Consider the following 20236-nt stretch of genomic DNA (forward strand, 5'->3'; position numbering starts at 1 on the left):
AGAACCGGCAACCTTCTTGCTGCGAGGCAACAGTGCTACCAACTGCGCCACCCTGCAGCCCCACGTGAACTCTACTATTTGAATTCTCAAGATTTATTCAGATTTCACTCACAGCCTGCTTTAATCAACATTTTATTCCTAAAAACATGAAGAACAAGTGTCCTCAAGCACACAACAAATGACCACAAAAAGAAAAAGAAAAGCCCATAAAGACACACAAAACAACCAAAGAAGACAGAACGCAGCACAAGTTTGTACGGAACAGTTCAGATTTCCTGTGGTCACAGCTCATTTACATATTTAAATACGACATAAGGTGACGTCAGATGGCTTCAGTCCTGCATCCTCATCTTCTGTTTTACCTTAAAAGGCGACATTTTAATTCGCTGCAGCTCTTTCTGGTCAAACTGCAGCAGCTGTTGAGGAGGCGTGGCCAAAGAAGTTCATAAACTCCACCGAGCGCAGAGATCTGAGCTTCTTCTGCTCAACCTGCAGACGACATATCCAGCAACAAACCAACCAGCCGACCAGCCGACCAACCGGCAGAGCTCCTTGTTTCTCCATCTTCAGGTCTGTCGTTCAAACTCTCTTAGTTTTTACATTTTTCATGGCATTAATTCATTCTGGGGACACTTTGGCCCAACATAAGTTAAAATGCTGCTACAGCAGAACAAGCCACAGCGACTCACCCACCTGCTGCATCATGTCATTCACTGGAAGAAAAAAAAGAACTGGATTTTTATGTCAGGTTTCATATTTATTTTACTTTTTTCTGTATTAAAAAAAAAACAAAAAAACTCAAATTAAAGTGAAAGCTGAATCAAATGTAAATAAATAAATGACATAAAATAAAATCCTTTTCAAGTAAACAATCCCTCCATTTCCCTTTTCCTTTAGAAAGAATAAAAGCATGTTTTTTTCACATCAAAATCCATTGTTATTCATCCATCCATTATCATCCATCACCTACAGACAATTTAGAATCACCAGTTAACCTCAGCAACTACTGTTGGAGAAGTTCTACTTTAATGTTTATTCATTTTATTTTTCATTAAGCTGCAGTAAGTGAATGAGTAAGTCAATAATAGTAACTATATATTGTCTTTGAGGGACGTACAGTAACTGTCCTTTAACAGTCTTTTCAATGAACAATTTTTCATGTATTTTTTCTGGCAGATTTACAGTTCACAGTGTGCAATGTTAAAAACGCTTTAACTTTAACTTTTTTGCGTTTTTTCTAGCAGGTTAAAACAGTCTAACAAGTTAAATGACTGAAAAGCTAACAGGTTAATAAACTATCAGACGAATATGGTAATGGTCTAAAAAGCTAACAGGTTACGATCTAACAGCGCAACAAGCTGACGGGCAACAAGCTGAGTAACGATCTAACATGCCCATATTATTTAATGATGTTTGAGCCTTTCCCTGATACAAATGGATGAAATGTAGTTGTCATGAATGGAGAAATCCACTATAGAGACCAAAACCATGTTTGCAGCAGGCTGAAAATATGTCTATTTCTGCCGTACTTCATTATTGGCTTTACGTTTTTAGCTCTGCAGGTTGCTGCTTGTTCGTAAGGAAAAAATAATTAACATGCCAGAGTTTGTGCCGTTGTGTGTTGCAGGTCATGGCGTCCGCCGGTTCGCTGTTCCTGCTCTTGATGTCATCCTCCCTCCTCATCTCTACCGTCTCCCGGCCGCCAGCCCGGAACCAGCTGTCCAGAGATTCTTCACAGAAAATCAACAAACCCAAAGAAGGTGTTAAAGCAGTGGGCAAGTTCATCCTTAACAGCATTAATGAGCTCAGGTTCACACTGGTCCCCTTTCTGGGGTTGATTCCAGGTTGGGGCCCACTGATCAGTGCCGTGACCACCGCGACACTGGTGGGAGTGTCGGTAGTAAACAACAACGTCAATAACAAGCCAATACTTAGTGCCATCATATCTGAATTAGACATCCTCAAATCCAAGATGGAAGAGTATCACGTAGAGACTAAATGGGACAACTGGGCGGCCGGAGCTTACCACAAACCTGAGTTGAAAATAACCCAGGCCTGGGACAATTTCTTAACGCTGGCACGTGCTCTGCTGCTGGCAAGAGATGGCAGTGAAAGGAAGAGACAAGTCGATGAGTTTATCAACAACTACTCAAAGACCCTGGACGCCACTGGCAAATTACGCACACTGCTGACAGCTAAAGGGACGACCTTCATTTATAACCTGGGAGACATGCTGGCTGAACATGTTAAATGTCATGACAGGGAGATCCGAGAATACACTGTGTTCATTAATCAACTTATCTGCAAGGGCAACACCATGAATCAGTTCTACTACAAACAAAAGCGATTAGACAATCCTGCTTTGATTGAAAAAGCAGCTGAGACCGCATACGACGCAGCTAATGTCATGTTCAAGGTCCAGAGGGCCTGCATGGAAAACAGTGAGGGGTATGTTAGAAAGGACATCGAAGCACTCATTGACAACACCACAACCAAAAACCGTCAAGACCTGGCAAACGAAGTGCTAGCTTTTCTGGAGAAAACCTACGACAGGTTCGACTGGATGGTTGTCGCATACATCACCAAAAATTCAGGGCATAAAATACTTGAAACCCGGAACAAACACACCTTGACCGATTTCTATATTTATGTTGACAGAAAAGGCGTTAGCGTAGCTGTAGCCAGACAGGTGAAGGGCAAACATACCATGTTTAACCAAGTCTCAGATGCCATTAGGAGGTGCTTTCCAAAGCCACCTGTCTGCTATCAAGTGGCAGACAAACTCAGTAAGTGTAGACAATATGTGGAGTCAAATATTCCAGTGTCTGAGACTTACACAGTAGTTCACGCCTACAAAGGAGAACCTCACGACAGCTTTAACGGCAAAATAGAATCTGACTTCGTCTACATCAATACCAGATACCCAGCCAAGACTCCATACATTTATGAAGGGAACTGCAAGAAATCTATAGGTGTGCGAGGTGGCAAGTTCACTGTTCTGGTTAAAAGTGACGAAGAAATACGCAACAAAAATCCTTGTGCCAAGCTCTACTGTGGAGGCAACCAAAGAGGCCGCTGTGAGCTGGTGAAGGGCACTAAAATGGGAATCTGTCACTGTAACATGCCATACTACGGCCAACACTGTGAGAGCAGCTTAGAAGATTACAAGAGATACTTACAAGAGACATGGCTACAAGTGGTGGATAACAGGAGACGGCATATGCCTCGAGTCTGATGCAGTCAGGTGTCTTAAGGCCCTTTTCCACTGCAGAAACCTCTTTTAGAGTGCCAAAACCCTTTGTCACTGCAGGAATTTTCTCTTTTAAACCTGTTTCAGGGCCTTATATGAACCTTTATGAATTGCCCTTTTAGAGCCTCTGTCAGGCTCGTTTTAGGTTGGACGGAACATTTGTTCTGACTGCCCGATCCCTATATCCCTGCATGTATCCCTATAGAGTCTGATCACAAGATCCACCCTTTTACATTCTTATTTAGGCTTGTTTTAGGGTGGCTCCTAAAATGAGCCATTCAGAACCTTTCTGAACCTTTCAACCACCCATGTAGAACCTTTTTCAGGACTGTTTTCGGGGAGGGAAAGTACCTCTTGCAGGGTACCCAACAAACCTCCATTGTTTTGTTTCCTTCATAGAACTGGAGTTCTGTCCAGCAGCTATTGATTGTTCTGGTCAGTAACATGAAGCATTGATCCGACAGAGGAAACAGAGACAAGAACAATTCCTCACAACTAAAACAAGTTCCTGCAGTGGAAAATTCGGAGGTCTCCGGGCACCTTTTTTTGTTTTAGCTTAACATTAATATTTCTGCAACTGATGATGTATAAACTTAAGAACAACAGCAGTAGAATACAGTTTGTAATGTCCAGGTCCATGTAAGGACGACGTAGAGATGACCTGAGTCCATCAGAAATAAACACACCTACACCATGTGCACACCAGTAGTAGATCAAAAGAAAATTAATCAGCAATTATTTTAGCAATCGTTAATCATTTGAGCCTGATATTAGGTTTTGGGACTGTTGCTTGACAACATAAGACATGATGAGGCCACTTTGGACTCCAGCAAACCAACATCTTTTTCCGTTTTTTGATGTTTTACATATCAAACAAATAATCACTTAACTGAAAACTATTAATCATGATTACATATTAAAGACTATATTTAGCTGAAAATATTACTTGTTCAAAGCTGAAACAAAACTGATGAATTAATTTGGGTAAAACAGAGTGAAACTGCTACAACTAGTCATTTCACTGATTAGTGGACAAACAGAAAATCATTCAGTAACTATTTTATTCATCTTTAATCACTTGTGCCAAAACCTGACAGTTTTCAAATCTGTGGATTTGCTGATCATGCCTGTCAAATATTATAGTCGATATAGATTTACTTCACCTCAGACTCCAGCAAACTCACATCTGTCACAGTTTTTGGATATTTCACAGACCAAACAAATAATCAGTTAATCAGAAAAGATTAATCAATCCTGTTTAGGTATTTGTGGGCCCATATTCTGCACATTTACAGCTTTATAACTGTATTTTGGGGTTTTAGACTAGAATATGTTTACCCCCTGTAATGGTCAAAAACACATGCTTGTTCTCAAGATCTCTGCAGCAGAATGTGGGCTCTTAAAATCACGTGTTCAATTTGTATCACAGAAAATTTGGACATATAAGCAGCAGCATCGTCTGCATACAGACGAATGAAGTTAATGCATCATCAGTTATAAGGTGGAGCTGAGCTGTAACGCAAACTGCAAAGCAACAGAGCCTTTGTCCTGAGACAGGAGGGATTATTTTCTTTGCATTTAAAAACTTAATGCACTTGTGTGGGAAATTTCTCCTGAGAAAGAAACTCAGAGTTAATTCAAGGACATGACGTGGACCCATCTGTTTCTAAAATCTGTGGATGTAAAATCAGAATGATGTGATTTCTGTAAATGTTGACATGCTGATCTCCTCCTGCCTCACCGTGATCCAATTGGACAGAGTTTAAACCAGCAACGAGCTTTTCCTGCTTCCAGCTTCTGTCCTGTAGTAATAAGAAGTAATAAAACTTCACTTTCACTGCCACTGCTGTGTCTGACTGACTTCTTTATGGGGTGAGAATAAAACCAACACCAAGATCTCAGAAACCTTCTTGATTGTGTCAAAGAAAACTCATCAAGGCACACAGATTGCACTGTTAAAAAACTAAAAAAAATCGTTAAAAAAAAAAAAAAAATTTTAAATTGTGCACTGTAAAAACATTTACAGAAAATTTCTAGGAATAGATTTTTTTTTCTGTTTCCATGACAAGAGATAACCTCTTTATAACAGGATTATACCACTTCTAAACAGTACAGTGTTTAAAAATGTTAAAGACAAAAGGAAAAGTGAAAATCTGTACTTTAAGAGAATTTCTTGCAGACATTTACAAAGAAAATACAGATTATTCTGTCTTTTCACATTAAAAGAATGTATCTGTAAATTACAATAAAATGATCTTTTTTCCCTCCAAACAAATCTGGTGTAACAAAGTATTATAGCTTTACAAGAATTGATTGATTAGACAGTGTTGTTAAAGTACTAGTTATGAATGTAAAAATACAGAGTTTTCTGTTTGTAAAATCAATAAATACAGATTTTCTCTGTGCATTTTACAGTTCAATTTAATAGATAATTACAAGACAAAAATAAGGAAAACACCCCATTTTAAGCATTTTAGCTTTGTAGGAATTCCTATTTTAAGAACAAGATTATTTGAATTTTCACTTGATAGAAAGAGGTTTTAAAAAGGGAAACGCTCAAAATCTCATGAGGCAACTGAAAGTAATTTAATAAAACACAAAGCACAAAAAATAGATCACCTCAAGAAAGACAGAACACTGTAAAAACAGCATAACTTGTATTAAAAGCAATGAAAACACAAATCAATCCATTTCTATTTTACAGATGACTTTTCATTTTGGCTTTTAACTCACATGTTTGGCATTTTTTTAAGAGCATAGAAATATCAAATACTAGAGCTGGTATTACTTCAGCTAACACAGGAATAAATCCTACAGGAAACCACAGCGGAGGTGACAAATAGGTGAATGTTGGTGACTGTCAGCTCCAGCGCTTCTGTTTCTATGCTGGTCCTTTTGTAATGTAGCACCAGCACATAGAAAGACAGATTATAAGGAGACAGAAAGAGAGAGAGAAAGAAGAGAGAGAGCACCCTGGCAACCTGTACACAGCCAACAGAAAAGGTTGCATCATGGGTAACAGATTATCTAAGTTTACATTGAAGATTGTTGTTCATTCAGTAGGAGGCAGCAGACAACTTCTGGGAGTGAAATCTCAGAGATCCGCCTCCCATCATAATAATAATAAATTTATTTATTTATTTATATATTTACTTCAGACACACCTTTGAGACCGCCAGTGTCGGCTGGTAGGTGTCAGTCATGGTGGCTGAGATGTTGACATCGTCGTCACTGTGGGTCAGACGTTCACCGTTGGCGCTGCCTCTGACGAAGCGGCTCTGAGTGTAGTAATACATCTCTTCATACAGATGGTGGTCACAGTTTCTTAATTTGTCAAAGACTCCCACTGCAAACCAGTTTTCGTAAAAGTTGAAGTCGAAGGGAACAGAGAACATGACAGCTACCTTCCTCACATCTTTGTCTGCACAGTCAGCGTCGAGTTCGTAGGTGAAGACTCCGACAGCTCCGGTGGCTCGGTGAGCCGTCTTTTTGAACAAAGCTTGGCCGGAGTCACCGCGGCTGAGCGTTGGAGGCAGCGCAGCGTCGTAGTATCCGTGGTAGACGTACACACTGGACAGCAGAAAGAGGAACAGTGAATAAAAGCACCAACACCATGAATGCAAATGTTTCTGATGATGGATGTGAAAGCTGGCAGTACAGTACCAGGGCCGGCTCAGGGTGTACTTGGACTTATTCGTTATTTTAACGACGCACTCGCGAGACTCAGCAGAACCCATGATGTCTGGAAACAACAGAACAGAGACTGATCACAGAACGTGATGTGTCTGTGGAAGTGTCCTCTCTGAGCTGTTACAGAGTACAGAGGAAAAGTCTTCTAGAAGATGGGAAGCAGCTCTATTACTATCCTAACCCTGACCATTACAGTGTTTCCTCCAGGATGTATTCCAGCGGGCGCAGCAGGCTCTCCAGGAGCCGTGGCGACGGAAACAAATGACATTTGACTGCAGATTTCACTTTTACAACCTATTAATTGAATGGCCAGTTAAAAATGTCTTTTTAAAGGCTGAATGTAAATTTAAAAATAAAATAAAATCTAATTAAATCAATGAAAACAATAAATAATAGTTTCTTGATGGGGCTGTAGAATCAGTGGCAAAGTTTGCACCCAGGCTCAGAACAATGAATTTTTCTGGGTTTTTCATGGAAGCGCTCTGAGGTTCTGTTGCAGGGAAATTCTCAGAGAGGCTCAGCAGCATCCAGGCTGCAGCTGATCCCCTGCAGCCTGATTCAGAACATTCCTACCAGGACAGAGTACAGTGACATTATTGATCACTGCTCTAACAATGGAAATACACTGAATTTATTTAGTTTTTTACTTATTTAACAGAAATATTTGCATGTATATTATGCAAAAAAATAAGAACGGAAAAAAGGTTCATGGACACTCCCCATTATCAGTGTGGTCGAGCCTTGAGTGGAACCGACTGTTTCTTTCAACCCATGTAGGGTCTCATCCTGAAGCCTGAGCTCCCCTTTAGGTTCTCCTCCTCTACTCTCATCTCTCTCCTGCTCCTCCACTCTGCTCTCCTCCACTTTGTTCCACTGCTCCTCCCTGTCTAATGTTACTGGTCTTGTACATTAAACATTAACATTAGATCATTTACACTCACATCACATCTGATTACGGTGTGATCACTATTTTTTACCTGACCATCATCATTTATGAGTCAGTAAAAGGCTAATGCTACCTGGCTAGCGTCATCTCCATCAGGTGTCTTTCTCTTCTTAGAGAAATGTTTGAACAGGTTCATCTGAAGATGCAGTCAGCAGTTCCATCATGGGTGTAGATGTTAGCTTAATGCTATCTGTTAGTTTACTCACGTAGAGACACTGAGTTGGCCGCGGGCCCAATTAACTTAAGCTACCGATATCTTACCTTAACGTTAGCTGGACATCAATGTTTTGCGAATGCCTATTTATTTTGTAAAATCTATTCTGAGTTATCTTAAGTTAATAAGTTTACTTTTCCTCTGGTAAGTCGCTGCCCTACTCTCCAAGACGACCTGGAGCCTGGTGCTGGACGGGATGTCACTTTCAAGGCCGCGCTCTCGCGAGTAATTAACGTCGCATTAACCTCCCAAAGATTAGAGAATCAACAAGATAGTTATTGTATTTTACCTTAGTAGTCGCGAGTAATTGACGCCATATTAATCCCAAAGAGTAGATACTGAGCAAGATAGTTATCTGTAGTTAACGTTAGTTGTCGCGAGTAATTGACGTCACATTAACCTCCAAAGAGTAGATACTGAGCAAGATAATTATCTGTCGTTTACCGTAGTAGTCGCGAGTAATTGACGTCATATTAACCCCAAAGAGTAGATATTGAGCAAGATAGTTATCTGTCGTTTACCGTAGTTGTCGCGAGTAATTGACGTCACATTAACCCCCAAAGAGTAGATACTGAGCAAGATAGTTATCTGTAGTTTACCTTAGTACTCGCCAGTAATATTATTATTATTATTATTGCTATGTTTTTCATTTGATTTTTCTTCTATATTTTTAATATTTTAATTTCACACAGCTCTACCACATCTGTGCGGGAACAGTGGAGATGCAGATGGCGTTTTTGTTCGTCTGTTCTTGGAGTTTTTGGAGTTCACGTCTGGCGAGCCGTTGAGCCTTTGAGCCATGGCTTTATTGTTTGACACTGGGGAATAGCTGTTGGCTCTGAGCCAGGCCAAGCCACCGTCTTGGGAGAAACCGGACATCCCCAGTGAGCTGGAGGAAGAGGGGATACAGGGCAGGAGTGAAGCGTCGGGAGGAGAGGAGACGCTACAAGCAGGCCGTCCGTCCATCATGGAAACGTGAAGTCTCTATCTAACGGCATGGAAGAGCTAACGGCTAACAGCTAACAGCACTGACGCGGCTGCAGCGGGAGTATCGGGAGTGCAGCCTCATGTTGTTCATGGAGTCATGGCTCAACGAACTCACTCCAGACTTGCTCGTAACTTTGGACGGATTTCACCTGGTCAGAGCGGACCGGAGCTGGAGGGAGAGCGGTGAGAAGAAAGGCGGGGTACTCGCCATGCATGTGAATGAGAGATGGTGTAATGCTGGGCACGTTAGCGTTAAAGAGCGGCGCTGCGCGAAGGATGTTGACCTGCTGGTGGTTGGTTTGCGGCCGTTTCACCTGCCGAGGGAGTTTTTCGCACATCCTGGAGATTGCAATTTGCATCTCTCCCCCTCGGCTGATGCTGCTGCAGCCTGTGAACTCGTCCATAGCTCAGTGTCCCAGCTGCAAACATCACAGCCTCAGTCTCTGATCGTCATCTCAGGAGACTTTAATCATACATCGCTCTCTACCACTCTCCCCACATTTCGCCAGTGTGCGGACACTGAATGCATATTACTTCATTATTGTTATTTTTTTGTACTTCTGTGTTTTTGGATGCTGCTGTTTATAATAATTTCCCAGGTCTGGCATAAATAAAGTATATTCTATTCTATGCTATTCTATTCTAATTAACGTGGTATTAACTTCCCAAAGAGTAGATACTGAGCAAGATGTTTTTCTGTACTTTACCTTCGTACTCGAGCACCGACCCAGTGCAGGACTCTGCTGTGAAGGTGGAGACATGCTGCAGTGGTGTATTTGCAACAATAAATGAATGAATGAATATTTGAAGGAGCGGCGGCAAGGATTTAGGAATAGCGACCCGCCGCCCCTAAATGAATGAAGAGGAAACACTGCGTTACTGAGAACAGGCTGATACACGGAACAGGAGCTGTTTTCTTCTAATCTTACTATTTTTGTTGTAGTTTGTTTGGTCACCACTGGATGGCACTCAAGTCACATCAAATACTTGAAGCTGTATTATTCCTTTTTTCATCAACGATGTATCTTGCAAATATCAGAACACAATCATATTTATAGAAATAGAACTGTGATCTATCTAAATATATATGTATATTTTATGTCAGTTAGAATATATTCTATATAGGTTTATTTTATGTACAAAATATAAAAAAATACAATTAAACAATTATGAAACATGAATGACATGAAACAGGAAACGTTTAGTCTGATTTAATGTCAGACAGTGAGGGAAAAAAAGTTGAGATGTCTTTTTGTACGTTGTTTGTAAACTTAAAGTGTCCACAAGGTGATGTCTGTTCCAATTGTTTTTGGGATCAGTTCCTACATTAGCTGAGATTAGATGGATTAGATAGAACTTTATTGATCCCATTGGTAGGGTACCTCAGGGAAATTGTTACATGTGGCCTTCTATGTTAAAAAGCATGTTAAAAATTGTAATAGACACTTAAAAATACCAATAAAAATGGACTTGGCAAAAATGTATTTTTCCCCCTGAATTTTTATATTGAAGAAGAGTAAAGGTCAACTTAATAGAAAACATTTTTTGCTCAGAGGAAAACAAATCAGGTCTGAAGGGGTTAAACCAAGGAGCCACGTCCTTCTTCCCTTCTCCTCCAGCCTTGCCACGTTCTAGGGACAAGCCAACATGTTCTGAGCTTTCGTATGATTAGGTGAGTGCTCGTGTTTCTGTGAGAGAGAGCTTGTTTTTTTGTTTTGGATTATTAAACCAGTGTATTCTGAAAAACCAGCTGTACAACTAGCACTGGTTTAGAGAGAGCATCCCTTTTGTTTCACAATGTTTTCACCCGTTTCTTGTTTAGGAGTTTGATTTTGGTTTGATTTCACTGGAGTTTCCAATTCAGGATAAAGACATTTTTTCCATGTTTAGGAGGCAGCCAACTTGATGAATCTGGTTACTTTGGATCTGGACCGGGACTTTGTCCTTGGCTCCTGGGATTGTTTGGAAGACAGAGCTGGCCTGAACTCTGTGCTGCAAAGCAGCAGCTACGACCGCAAGATCCAAACCATACACTTCCAGATTCTTTATCAGAGTAATCATCTTATTGGAGCCCCGAGAAGCCACAGAGATGTCTATAGGCTCAATATGGCCCTTCTTTATTATAGATGCTTGTCCAGGCAACACAACTTGAAAACATCCCTGCATTCTTCCCAGTGGATCAGAGGCCTGTCTGAGGATTGTGGGCGGCACCACAGGCTGCGTCCGGGTTTCCCCGAGGCTTGGCTGTAACACTGGAGATGCTGGTTTTCCAGAAATCAGGAGACTGACAGGAAACCTTTACTTCACCCTTCCACCTCCTGCTGCTGATCTTATCCTGCTCAGTGTTTCCAGGGATTGAACCAAACTTCTGTTTGTTTAATGAATGAATGATGAACCTGATGCTGGACAGGTCAGTGTTTCCTCAAAACTCTTTTTCTCTGTACTTTTTGCATTTCTGTTGAGCAGTTTATAATAAACATCTCAAAACATGTTTGCACTCAGTCAATTCAATTCTATTAAAACATAATCAAAAATGAAATCTGTTTGATTTCACTGAGGTTTCAAATTCAGAATAAACACACATTTTCCATTTTTTTCTGGTTTTGATCCAGTTTGACTATAATATGACTTTGATTTATCATCTGATGATCTGGAGCACTGTGTTTGTAATGCTTTCATTATTTCATAGGTTTTATTTAGTTTCAGTGGTTTTTGTTTGTGTGTTTGTACCCAGAAAACAAAATGAAGGCTGTGAGCTTTGATTGCAGTTATAACTTTATACTTTCACTTCAGACGCAGCTTTAAGATTAATGGAGGGAAAAAAACTAAACAAGAAACACAGAAATTCTTCATGAGCTCCATAAGCTGCTCTGGTCGGTGGACTGTGAGGATCCTTCATACCGATCAGTAATTCTGCCTGGATTCATCCCATCACTACTGTTCTGTACAGTTTAAAGTGGTGAAACACAATGATCTACTTGTTCTGCATTTTATTCTGAGCGTGTAGTCATGGACTGGCCATGACCCAGTATAGACCCTCGAAATCTTGGTCCTGGACTTGTCTCAGTCTCGGTACACCCCGGTGTCGGTTGTGACTTGTGTCTCAGTTTTGGTGATCTTGACCACAACACTACAGTGAATGAAGCACAGAGGCAGCTGAGGTCCAGTCAGACGTGTGTTTATTATCCAGCAGACAATCAGATCATGATCATGTTTATTGATCGTTGATCAGGCCCATATTCTACTGAAGCACTCTGGTTAAAGAACATGTAGCAGCTGGAGAGCCAGGAGGGGAGTGGAGCTCAAAGAAGGATAGTGTCAGTAGTGGGGTTTAACTAAAGATAAAACAAACAGCTGACTTTAAGAACGAAAAGCAGATAAAGTGATGCCAACTCCATCTGTGGAACATATTTAACACTGAGACAGCAGCTTCTACAACTAGCTGACAGTCTTCAGCTGAGCTCCACCACCAGTGTCGGCTGGTAGGTGTCAGTCATGGTGGCTGAGATGTTGACATCGTCGTCACTGTGGGTCAGACGTTCACCGTTGGCGCTGCCTCTGACGAAGCGGCTCTGAGTGTAGTAATACATCTCTTCATACAGATGGTGGTCACAGTTTCTTAATTTGTCAAAGACTCCCACTGCAAACCAGTTTTCGTAAAAGTTGAAGTCGAAGGGAACAGAGAACATGACAGCTACCTTCCTCACATCTTTGTCTGCACAGTCAGCGTCGAGTTCGTAGGTGAAGACTCCGACAGCTCCGGTGGCTCGGTGAGCCGTCTTTTTGAACAAAGCTTGGCCGGAGTCACCGCGGCTGAGCGTTGGAGGCAGCGCAGCGTCGTAGTATCCGTGGTAGACGTACACACTGGACAGCAGAAAGAGGAACAGTGAATAAAAGCACCAACACCATGAATGCAAATGTTTCTGATGATGGATGTGAAAGCTGGCAGTACAGTACCGGGGCCGGCTCAGGGTGTACTTGGACTTATTCGTTATTTTAACAACGCACTCGCGAGACTCAGCAGAACCCATGATGTCTGGAAACAACAGAACAGAGACTGATCACAGAACATGATGTGTCTGTGGAAGTGTCCTCTCTGAGCTGTTACAGAGTACAGAGGAAAAGTCTTCTAGAAGACGAGAAGCAGCTCTATTACTATCCTAACCCTGACAGTTACTGAGAACAGGCTGATACACGGAACAGGAGTTGTTTTTCTTCTAATCTTACTATTTTTGTTGTAGTTTGTTTGGTCACCAGTGGATGGCACTCGAGTCACATCAGATACATGAAGTTGTATATTCTTGTTTTCATCAACCCTAACCCTATCTTGCAAATATCAGAACTCAATCATATTTTAGAAATGTAACTGTGATCTACTTAAATATATATATATACATATAATTCAATTAAAATAAAGTTGAATTAATGAGTGAAGATGATGAACATGCAGTCAGAATCAGATCAGACTTACAGCAGTGATGAGATGAATTCAGGCAGCAGCACTGATGAGTGTGAAGGATCCACAGAGTGACCGGAGCAGCTCGTATTTATAGACCTCACTGAGCCCCTGCAGCTGCTGTTTCTGTAAACAAAACCAAACAAGTCATCAGAAAGTGAAAGTATGGCTCAAGTATTGAAAGTATGACTATAGGGGGAATCTTGTTTCCTTGCAGCCTCTGATTTCTGGGAAACCAGTGTTCCCCTTCACAGAGCTGTTGAGCGCCCCCTGTGGGACAATATGGGGAAAAATGAGTTATGTAAGTTATAATACAATACAATAAGTTTCTTGTTTTTCACACATAGTAACCAAAAACTTCATATTCTCTATTGCCTCCTTTGGCCTTGATAACAGCTTGTATTCTTGTTGGCTTTGTTTTTATTTACTTTTCGACCGTCTCTTTTGTTATCGAGTTCCAAATAGTTTCTAGCTGTTCCCACAGACTTGCTTTAGATTAAACTTTTGTGCGATGAATACCAGTTCCAGAACTCCAGATTCATTTTTCTTGGTCGAATAGTCTCTGCACAGCTTTGAAGTATGACTGTGGTCATTGTTTTGTTGGTATACAGGGTGTGTCAGAAAAGGACTGGTGTCACAAAAGATATACAATTTCAAACCCAAACCACAAACTACAAGTTTTCCACCTTCAAAGCCTTCAGTGGAAGAGTCGCCAAGGCCGAAGAGAGCAAGACAGTCAAAGTCCAAAGTCAAAGTCATGTTGATCGCATTCTTCGATGTGAGGGGCATCGTCCACTGCCAGTTCTTGCCACAGGACCAGATAATCAACCAGCATGTCTACAAAGAGATCTTGCGACGTTTGCTTCGTTCAATGCATGAGAAGAAGCGAGAGTTGTGGCAGGACAAGTCGTGGCTGCTTCACCATGACAACCTGCTCACAACGCCCTGAGCATCCCACAGTTCCTGGCTGAGAAGAACATTGCCGTGCTGGAGCAACCTCCCTCCTCACCCCACCTGGCTCCGTGGGATGTTTTTCTCTTCCCCAAGCTCAAGGAGGTCATCAAGGGGACCCGTTTAGAAGACGTGGACGACATCAAGATGGCTGTGACGATGGAGCTGTGGAGAATCCTGAAGAATCCTTCCAGGAGTACATGGCGGCATGAAGAGAAGGCTGAGGAAGTGTGTTAGACTCCAGGAGGATTACTTTTAAGGGGAAAACTAGTAGTTTGTATCTGAAATATATCTTTTGTCCTGGAACATTTCTGAGACACTTTGTATAAATAGTTAAATATCTACAGAATGTGGAGGCTCTTTTTTGAGCAGAGTGAGGAAAAATGAAACAAAAACCACTGCTTGGAGTCCAGAGGATTCAATTGTATGAGCTAGAAAATAATTTTTTTAAAAACACAAGAAATTGTGCCTATTTTATATTAAAGCAGCAGAATATCCATCCATCATCTATACACCGCTCAATCCTCACTAGGGGCTGGAGTCTATCCCAGCTGACTCAGGGTGAAGGCAGGGGACACCCTGGACAGGTCACCAGTCTATCACAGGGCTACACTTAGAGACAGACAACCAAGCACACTCACATTCACACCTACAGACAATTTAGAATCACCAATGAACCTCAGCATGTTTTTGGATCTTGTGGGAGGAAGCCAGAGAACCCGGAGAGAACCCACGCTGCATGAGGAGAACATGCAAACTCCACACAGAAAGATCCTGGATGTCCTAACCAGGACGCGAACTGGCGACCTTCTTGCTGCGAGGCAACGATGGTAACCACCGAGCCACCTTGCAGCTCGCAGCAGAATATGCTTGTTTTTTTTTTAATGTAATATTTTGCTCTATGTCGATGTTTGACTAATTTTGCAGCTCTTTGTGGCTGTTTTGTTGCTCCACCATATTGAAACAGACACTCTGGTTCTCCTCTATTTTCTGTTTGTTTTGCGGCTGATGTTGAGCTGAGCCTTGAACAGGTCCGACCTGCTGCCTGAGGACAAACCGTCGCCTCCTGCAAACTGCACTCTTCTCTCTAATCTGTAGGTTAAACTCGGAGTTAGTTCCAGCCTGACGGAGGACAAACATCAGACATCACAGGTGAGTTCAGCTTCTGTTCAATTAGAACAGAAAGAACGTTTAAAAACTGTTGAACTAACCAGCTATTTTGATTGAAACAGGTTCATCTCGTCTACAAAATGAGGAAAAACAGATCCTGAGTCTAAGATGAAATGTTTAAATTCTAAAGAGAGATGCTTAGTGTTTGTCGAGCTCTTTGTCTGTTTGCTTAGAAATGATGGAAGCACGCAGTTGCTGAAATTGTTGCAGATATTTTTTCCGCAAGTTAACTAGTTTTCTTTCAGATGGGTTTTCTTTGCGTGAACTTCAACAAAACCTGAAGCCGCAGTCAGAGAACACGGCGGTCGGTTCTCAATCATCCAGGTGGAAGCAGCTGTTTCACCTTCACGTGACTCTGAAGCTCCAACTGGCTGATGTGTTTTTATTGCGAACCCAGATCTCATGAGCAACAGCCTGTAGACAAACACAGATGGTGAAACTGCTGGTGAGGACATCAGGACCTGTTGCACTTCAGTATAGATGTTTTTAAACCGTTTTATTTCGGGTTTTCCTGTTTCTTTGGAGAGGGTTTAAGAGACAAATTTAAGGCATGAATCACAAAAACAACCTCATTTATTATTGTTGCCTTGAAGCCCTTGGGGGTCATTTTGCATCTCTTTGTGATGCAAACTTTTCTACATTTAGTATTTTTGCCTTGAGGCCCCTTTGGTAAAAACACGTCTCAGGATCATTTGCAATTTTACTTTTCTCAGTATTTTTTGTGATATCAGTGTCACATTTCATTTCATGTGCAATACTCTAGTTTCATGTGTAATATTTCATTCAATTTGAAATATTTAATCATCATGTTGGACACTTTACAGCCTCAGTATAAGTGACAGTATTACGCTTTACTTTTTCTGTGCTAGCCTTTTTGAAATATGTATTCTGTGTCAGTGTATCAAACTTACATCTGACTGATTTCTGCAAAGCACTGCATTTATTCTAATGTCATGTATTTGATTTTCTGAGCAACATCTGGTAAAGGCGTTTCCTTCTGGAGTTTTATCTCATCTTTTTTTTTGCAGTGGATCGACATGCGTCCAGCTTTGCTAGTATCTGCTTTCCTGCTCCTGCTTCAAATCCACGATGCTGCAACCAGTAAGAACCAGTCAGTCTCAGACCAGCACAACCAGTTTCTGCAGCAGAGGCGGCGACTCGTTTTCCCCACAGCACCACCTGCACACCCAGTTTTATAGGTTTATTCTGTCCAAAATACTGCATTGTGTCTAAGAAGTTATGGTTTTAAAGGTTTACTTCAACTACATAATACTTTCTGTCCAGGAGCCTGTAGTTTCAAAGTTTTGCTCCTCCCAGAATACTACTTTCTGTCCTGCGCTTGAACTTGGGAGCACAGTTCGGTCATTAGCAGGTAAAATAAAGATGAATCTTGTCACGAGGTCCACTCTGAAGACAGACGTTCGACTGAAGACATCAGAACTGGTTTTAATGTTGAATTAATAAAGCTTGATTCATATTGCAATCCTCAGTTCATTGCACCAGCTCTGGGTTTTAAACTTCAGTAGTTGGCGCTGTGATAACGAGCACAGCGCCCCCTGCTGCAGAAGCACGCTGCTGCACCAAACTCACACCTGACAGACATGTTCAGCGTTAAAGTGACCAAACTCCCACAGATGCTTTGACGCTGAGAGTCCAAACCAGCTGCAGAACTCGTTATCCAGCTCGGCCGTGTGGAGACGGCTGGTACCGCATCGACATTTACCGCTGTGCAAAGTACTTCCGGACTAAAAGAACGTTCCCAGATGCAGAGGTGAGAACCAACACTCCGAACGCTGGAGGCTCGTTCATGTTCACTGGTTTTGGTTTTGGTTTCAGAGCCACTGCCGCCGCCTCAGAGGTCACCTGGTGTCGATGCACGACGCCACCGAGTACAGCCACGTGCTGTGTTTGGCCTTCAGAGCCAATCAGAGCAGAGATCACTTCTGGATCGGTGGCAGGAGCAAATATCTGGTAAGATTCAGAGATGAGCAACTGGATGCAGGAACAAGCTGCTTCTCAGGGATCTTAGAGTTACAGAAATACAGGTTCATCCTACGTGGAACTTTCTCATCAGCTGGTCGATATGCATTAAGGCTAATCCCAAGCAAGCAGTTTGATTGGCTAACCTTAACCCGGCAGATTTGGTGGTCCAAGTAGAAGCTGGATGTTGATCCTGGACCACCTGTGTGACAATAACAGTCACCGAATGATGTGAGAACATCAGGCGGTTCAGCTGCAGCAGCAAACTTATGGAACCACAGATGTCTCATTTCACTCAGTCAGAACCCGGTAACCAGAACTTGAACATCTTGACCGTTTCCCCTCAGTGGCACAGCTTCCAGTGGACCGACCGGACTCCGTTTAGGTTCAATAGATGGGCGTTTTTCCAGCCAGACAAAGTCGCTGGTGAGGAATGTGTGGAGATGAACTACGAGAGTAAGTTGGAAGTGCAAACTTATTTCATGCAGGTTTAATCTGCAGGTGGAATTAAGTTCAATATACCAATATAAAGTAGAAAATATTCTGTTTTCACAACAAATATCACGTTTTGTTCATGTAAAGTCACCAGTATTTTTTTTTAACCCTTTTTACTGTAGAAAATTTTTTTAAATTTCTCTTTTTAAAAATACAACACAAAGTTGTGATGATGCCAGAACATTTGGTAATTTTACAGATTTATGTTATAATTCAGGATTAAACCTAACTGTTGCAATTTTTAAACTGATTTAATTTAAACTCACTGCAGGAAGTTCAATATTTAAAACAACTGGTTTTTGGAGTCAGATTCTGTAAATTTAGTCCTTAAATCCACACAGCCTCTTTTCTTTCATCTACTGTTATTTGGCCAAACTGCTGAACAAAGTTTTTTTCTTTTATTATTTAATTTATTTTAATAACCAGACTTGATTGAACTGTTTACATCAGTAAACTTGAATTTACTCAACTGAGATGTACTTAAACTCTGGTTAAAACTAATCTCAGATTACGTAAACCTGACTAACGCTTCCGTTTGTGTATTTCAGAGTGGGGATACTGGAATAACGCCGTCTGCTCAGGAAAGAAGTTCTACATTTGTTCCAGGAAGATGTGACGTCACGTGTTGATGTAGTTGATCAGTTCAGAGTTAAAAACACAATAAATACAACAAGTGAGCACCAACATGTTCAGATGTGACTGCGGGAAAACCCTGAAATAGATCATAAACAATCATCTTACAGGTTACAGGCCCTTGAAGGTGGCTCCAAATTTCACACTTTTTACATCATGTCTGAGTCTCATAACTTCATCAGTACAGACAAATGTTTCCCTTTCAAAAACATTAAGTTTCCTTGTACAATAGTCTTTCAAAAAACATTCTCACCTAAAAATGTCTTCCATCATTTATATAAATGTCCTTCCTTATTGAAAATGTCCTCAGAGTACATCTCTTCCAGGTTTGTTTGTTTTATCCAAAAGTGGCAGCTTGAAAAAAAACCAAAGCATCCAAAAGAAAGTCAAAAAATCAAATGTCCTTTACAGAAAAAGGTTCTCATTTCTCCACAATGTCCAGCAGTATTTCTTCATTTCCCACAAACGTGTGAAGGTTTTTCAAAAATGTCCCACAAACTATTCCTCACTAAATGTCCACCTCTTACAAATGGACCAGAAATGTTTTTCCTTTTCAATAGTTCTTTGGGAACCAGACACTCATTTTAATACGCGTTTCCTCAAACTGTATTATAAGAAAATCGAATTTACAAAAAATGCCATCAGTTTAAACCAACATACAAAAAAAAAGGTCCCACAAAGTGTCCAGAATATCCCATCCTCACTACAAACTTCTAGAAATGTCTCCACTTCCTCCAAATGTCCCAGAAGTTGTTTTCTAAAACCAACAATATTCGAAAGGCTGCCATCAGCTTGTAACAGGAAGTGGTTTAATCCAGCTTTAAATTTCTTTGTTGAGAAGGTTCCAGAGAATCACCCACATGCTCTCAGATTTCCTGCAATGCATCTCTTCCCCGTTTCTGTAACCGATCCAAACTGTGTTGATCTTAACGAGCTGGTTTCTCGTAATAATTAAAGTTCATATCAATGGACATCTACCAGAAAACAAAAATAGATTTTGAAGATGAGCAAAAATCGCCCCAAATGCTCGCCGTCTTTCCCAAATTGGTGGAGTTCCTGTTGGGTTTAGGGAAAGCCATGGTTGACTTTTGTGCATCCCGACCTGCTACATATGCCTACCGGATTGCAAAGCTCTTGGTGAAATGTAGTCCTGATGGTACTCTGCTGAAATTTTCTAGAGGGCGCTATGGAGCCATTTTGCCATTCACATGCCCAATTGTTTTAAAACCTATCACATTTTTTCACCAGTCCTGATGTGCGTGCGAAATCTGTAGAGTTTTTGAGCATGTTTACGCCCTCAAAAATGCGTTTCTAGATAAACCCAAGGGTTAGTGGTCGGACCCCAATGAAACATTTAGATCTAAACTTAAATCTCTGACCAGGTGAAGACAGAAAAATGAAGCAGACAAACCTTGACTGTAAGAATCATTTTACTTGATTTTTTAAAAACAAGTGATCAGATTT

At 41.2% G+C, this 20236-nt stretch overlaps 3 protein-coding genes and 1 long non-coding RNA gene across 8 annotated transcripts in view; 3 read left to right on the forward strand and 1 right to left on the reverse strand.

Moving 5' to 3' along the window:
* LOC103366937 (uncharacterized) overlaps positions 1-5093 on the forward strand; it is a 13239-nt gene extending 8146 nt beyond the window's left edge. Inside the window, exons 7-8 of the mRNA XM_008294807.1 lie at positions 414-570; positions 1628-5093. The gene's annotated coding sequence lies outside the window, so the exon portion shown is untranslated. The remainder of the gene's footprint in view (positions 1-413; positions 571-1627) is intronic.
* A 1305-nt stretch (positions 5094-6398) lies between these two features.
* Positions 6399-13706, reverse strand: LOC103366939 (cytolysin Src-1-like). Of its 4 annotated transcripts, none has more exons than XM_008294811.1 (3): positions 13559-13706; positions 6914-6992; positions 6399-6820 (listed from the first exon to the last, which is right to left on the reverse strand). In XM_008294811.1, exons 2-3 carry the CDS (start codon positions 6985-6987, stop codon positions 6400-6402), a joined length of 495 nt encoding a protein of 164 aa, XP_008293033.1. In that variant the 5' UTR covers positions 6988-6992; positions 13559-13706; the 3' UTR covers position 6399. The 4 variants fall into 4 exon arrangements, with proteins under 4 accessions (XP_008293033.1, XP_008293036.1, XP_008293034.1 ...); XM_008294814.1 differs by lacking the exons at positions 6399-6820; positions 6914-6992 and adding exons at positions 12250-12951; positions 13045-13144 and having other exon boundaries at positions 13559-13696; XM_008294812.1 differs by lacking the exons at positions 6399-6820; positions 6914-6992 and adding exons at positions 12250-12951; positions 13045-13123 and having other exon boundaries at positions 13559-13695.
* Positions 10687-11577, forward strand: LOC103366940 (uncharacterized). Its single transcript, XR_520695.1, has 2 exons — positions 10687-10759; positions 10978-11577. It is a non-coding gene; the product is annotated as an uncharacterized LOC103366940 (long non-coding RNA).
* A 1869-nt stretch (positions 13707-15575) lies between the features above and the next one.
* Positions 15576-18823, forward strand: LOC103366938 (type-2 ice-structuring protein-like). Of its 2 annotated transcripts, none has more exons than XM_008294809.1 (6): positions 15576-15646; positions 16693-16765; positions 17299-17435; positions 17501-17635; positions 17992-18100; positions 18688-18823. In XM_008294809.1, the coding sequence occupies exons 2-6, from the start codon at positions 16702-16704 to the stop codon at positions 18753-18755; spliced, it is 513 nt and encodes a 170-aa protein (XP_008293031.1). In that variant the 5' UTR covers positions 15576-15646; positions 16693-16701; the 3' UTR covers positions 18756-18823. The 2 variants fall into 2 exon arrangements, with proteins under 2 accessions (XP_008293031.1, XP_008293030.1); XM_008294808.1 differs by lacking the exon at positions 15576-15646 and adding an exon at positions 15929-16109.
* Positions 18824-20236: the final 1413 nt, after the last annotated feature.

Source organism: Stegastes partitus, unplaced genomic scaffold, assembly GCF_000690725.1.
Source record: "Stegastes partitus isolate 25-593 unplaced genomic scaffold, Stegastes_partitus-1.0.2 Scaffold996, whole genome shotgun sequence".
Classification (NCBI taxonomy): domain Eukaryota; kingdom Metazoa; phylum Chordata; class Actinopteri; family Pomacentridae; genus Stegastes; species Stegastes partitus.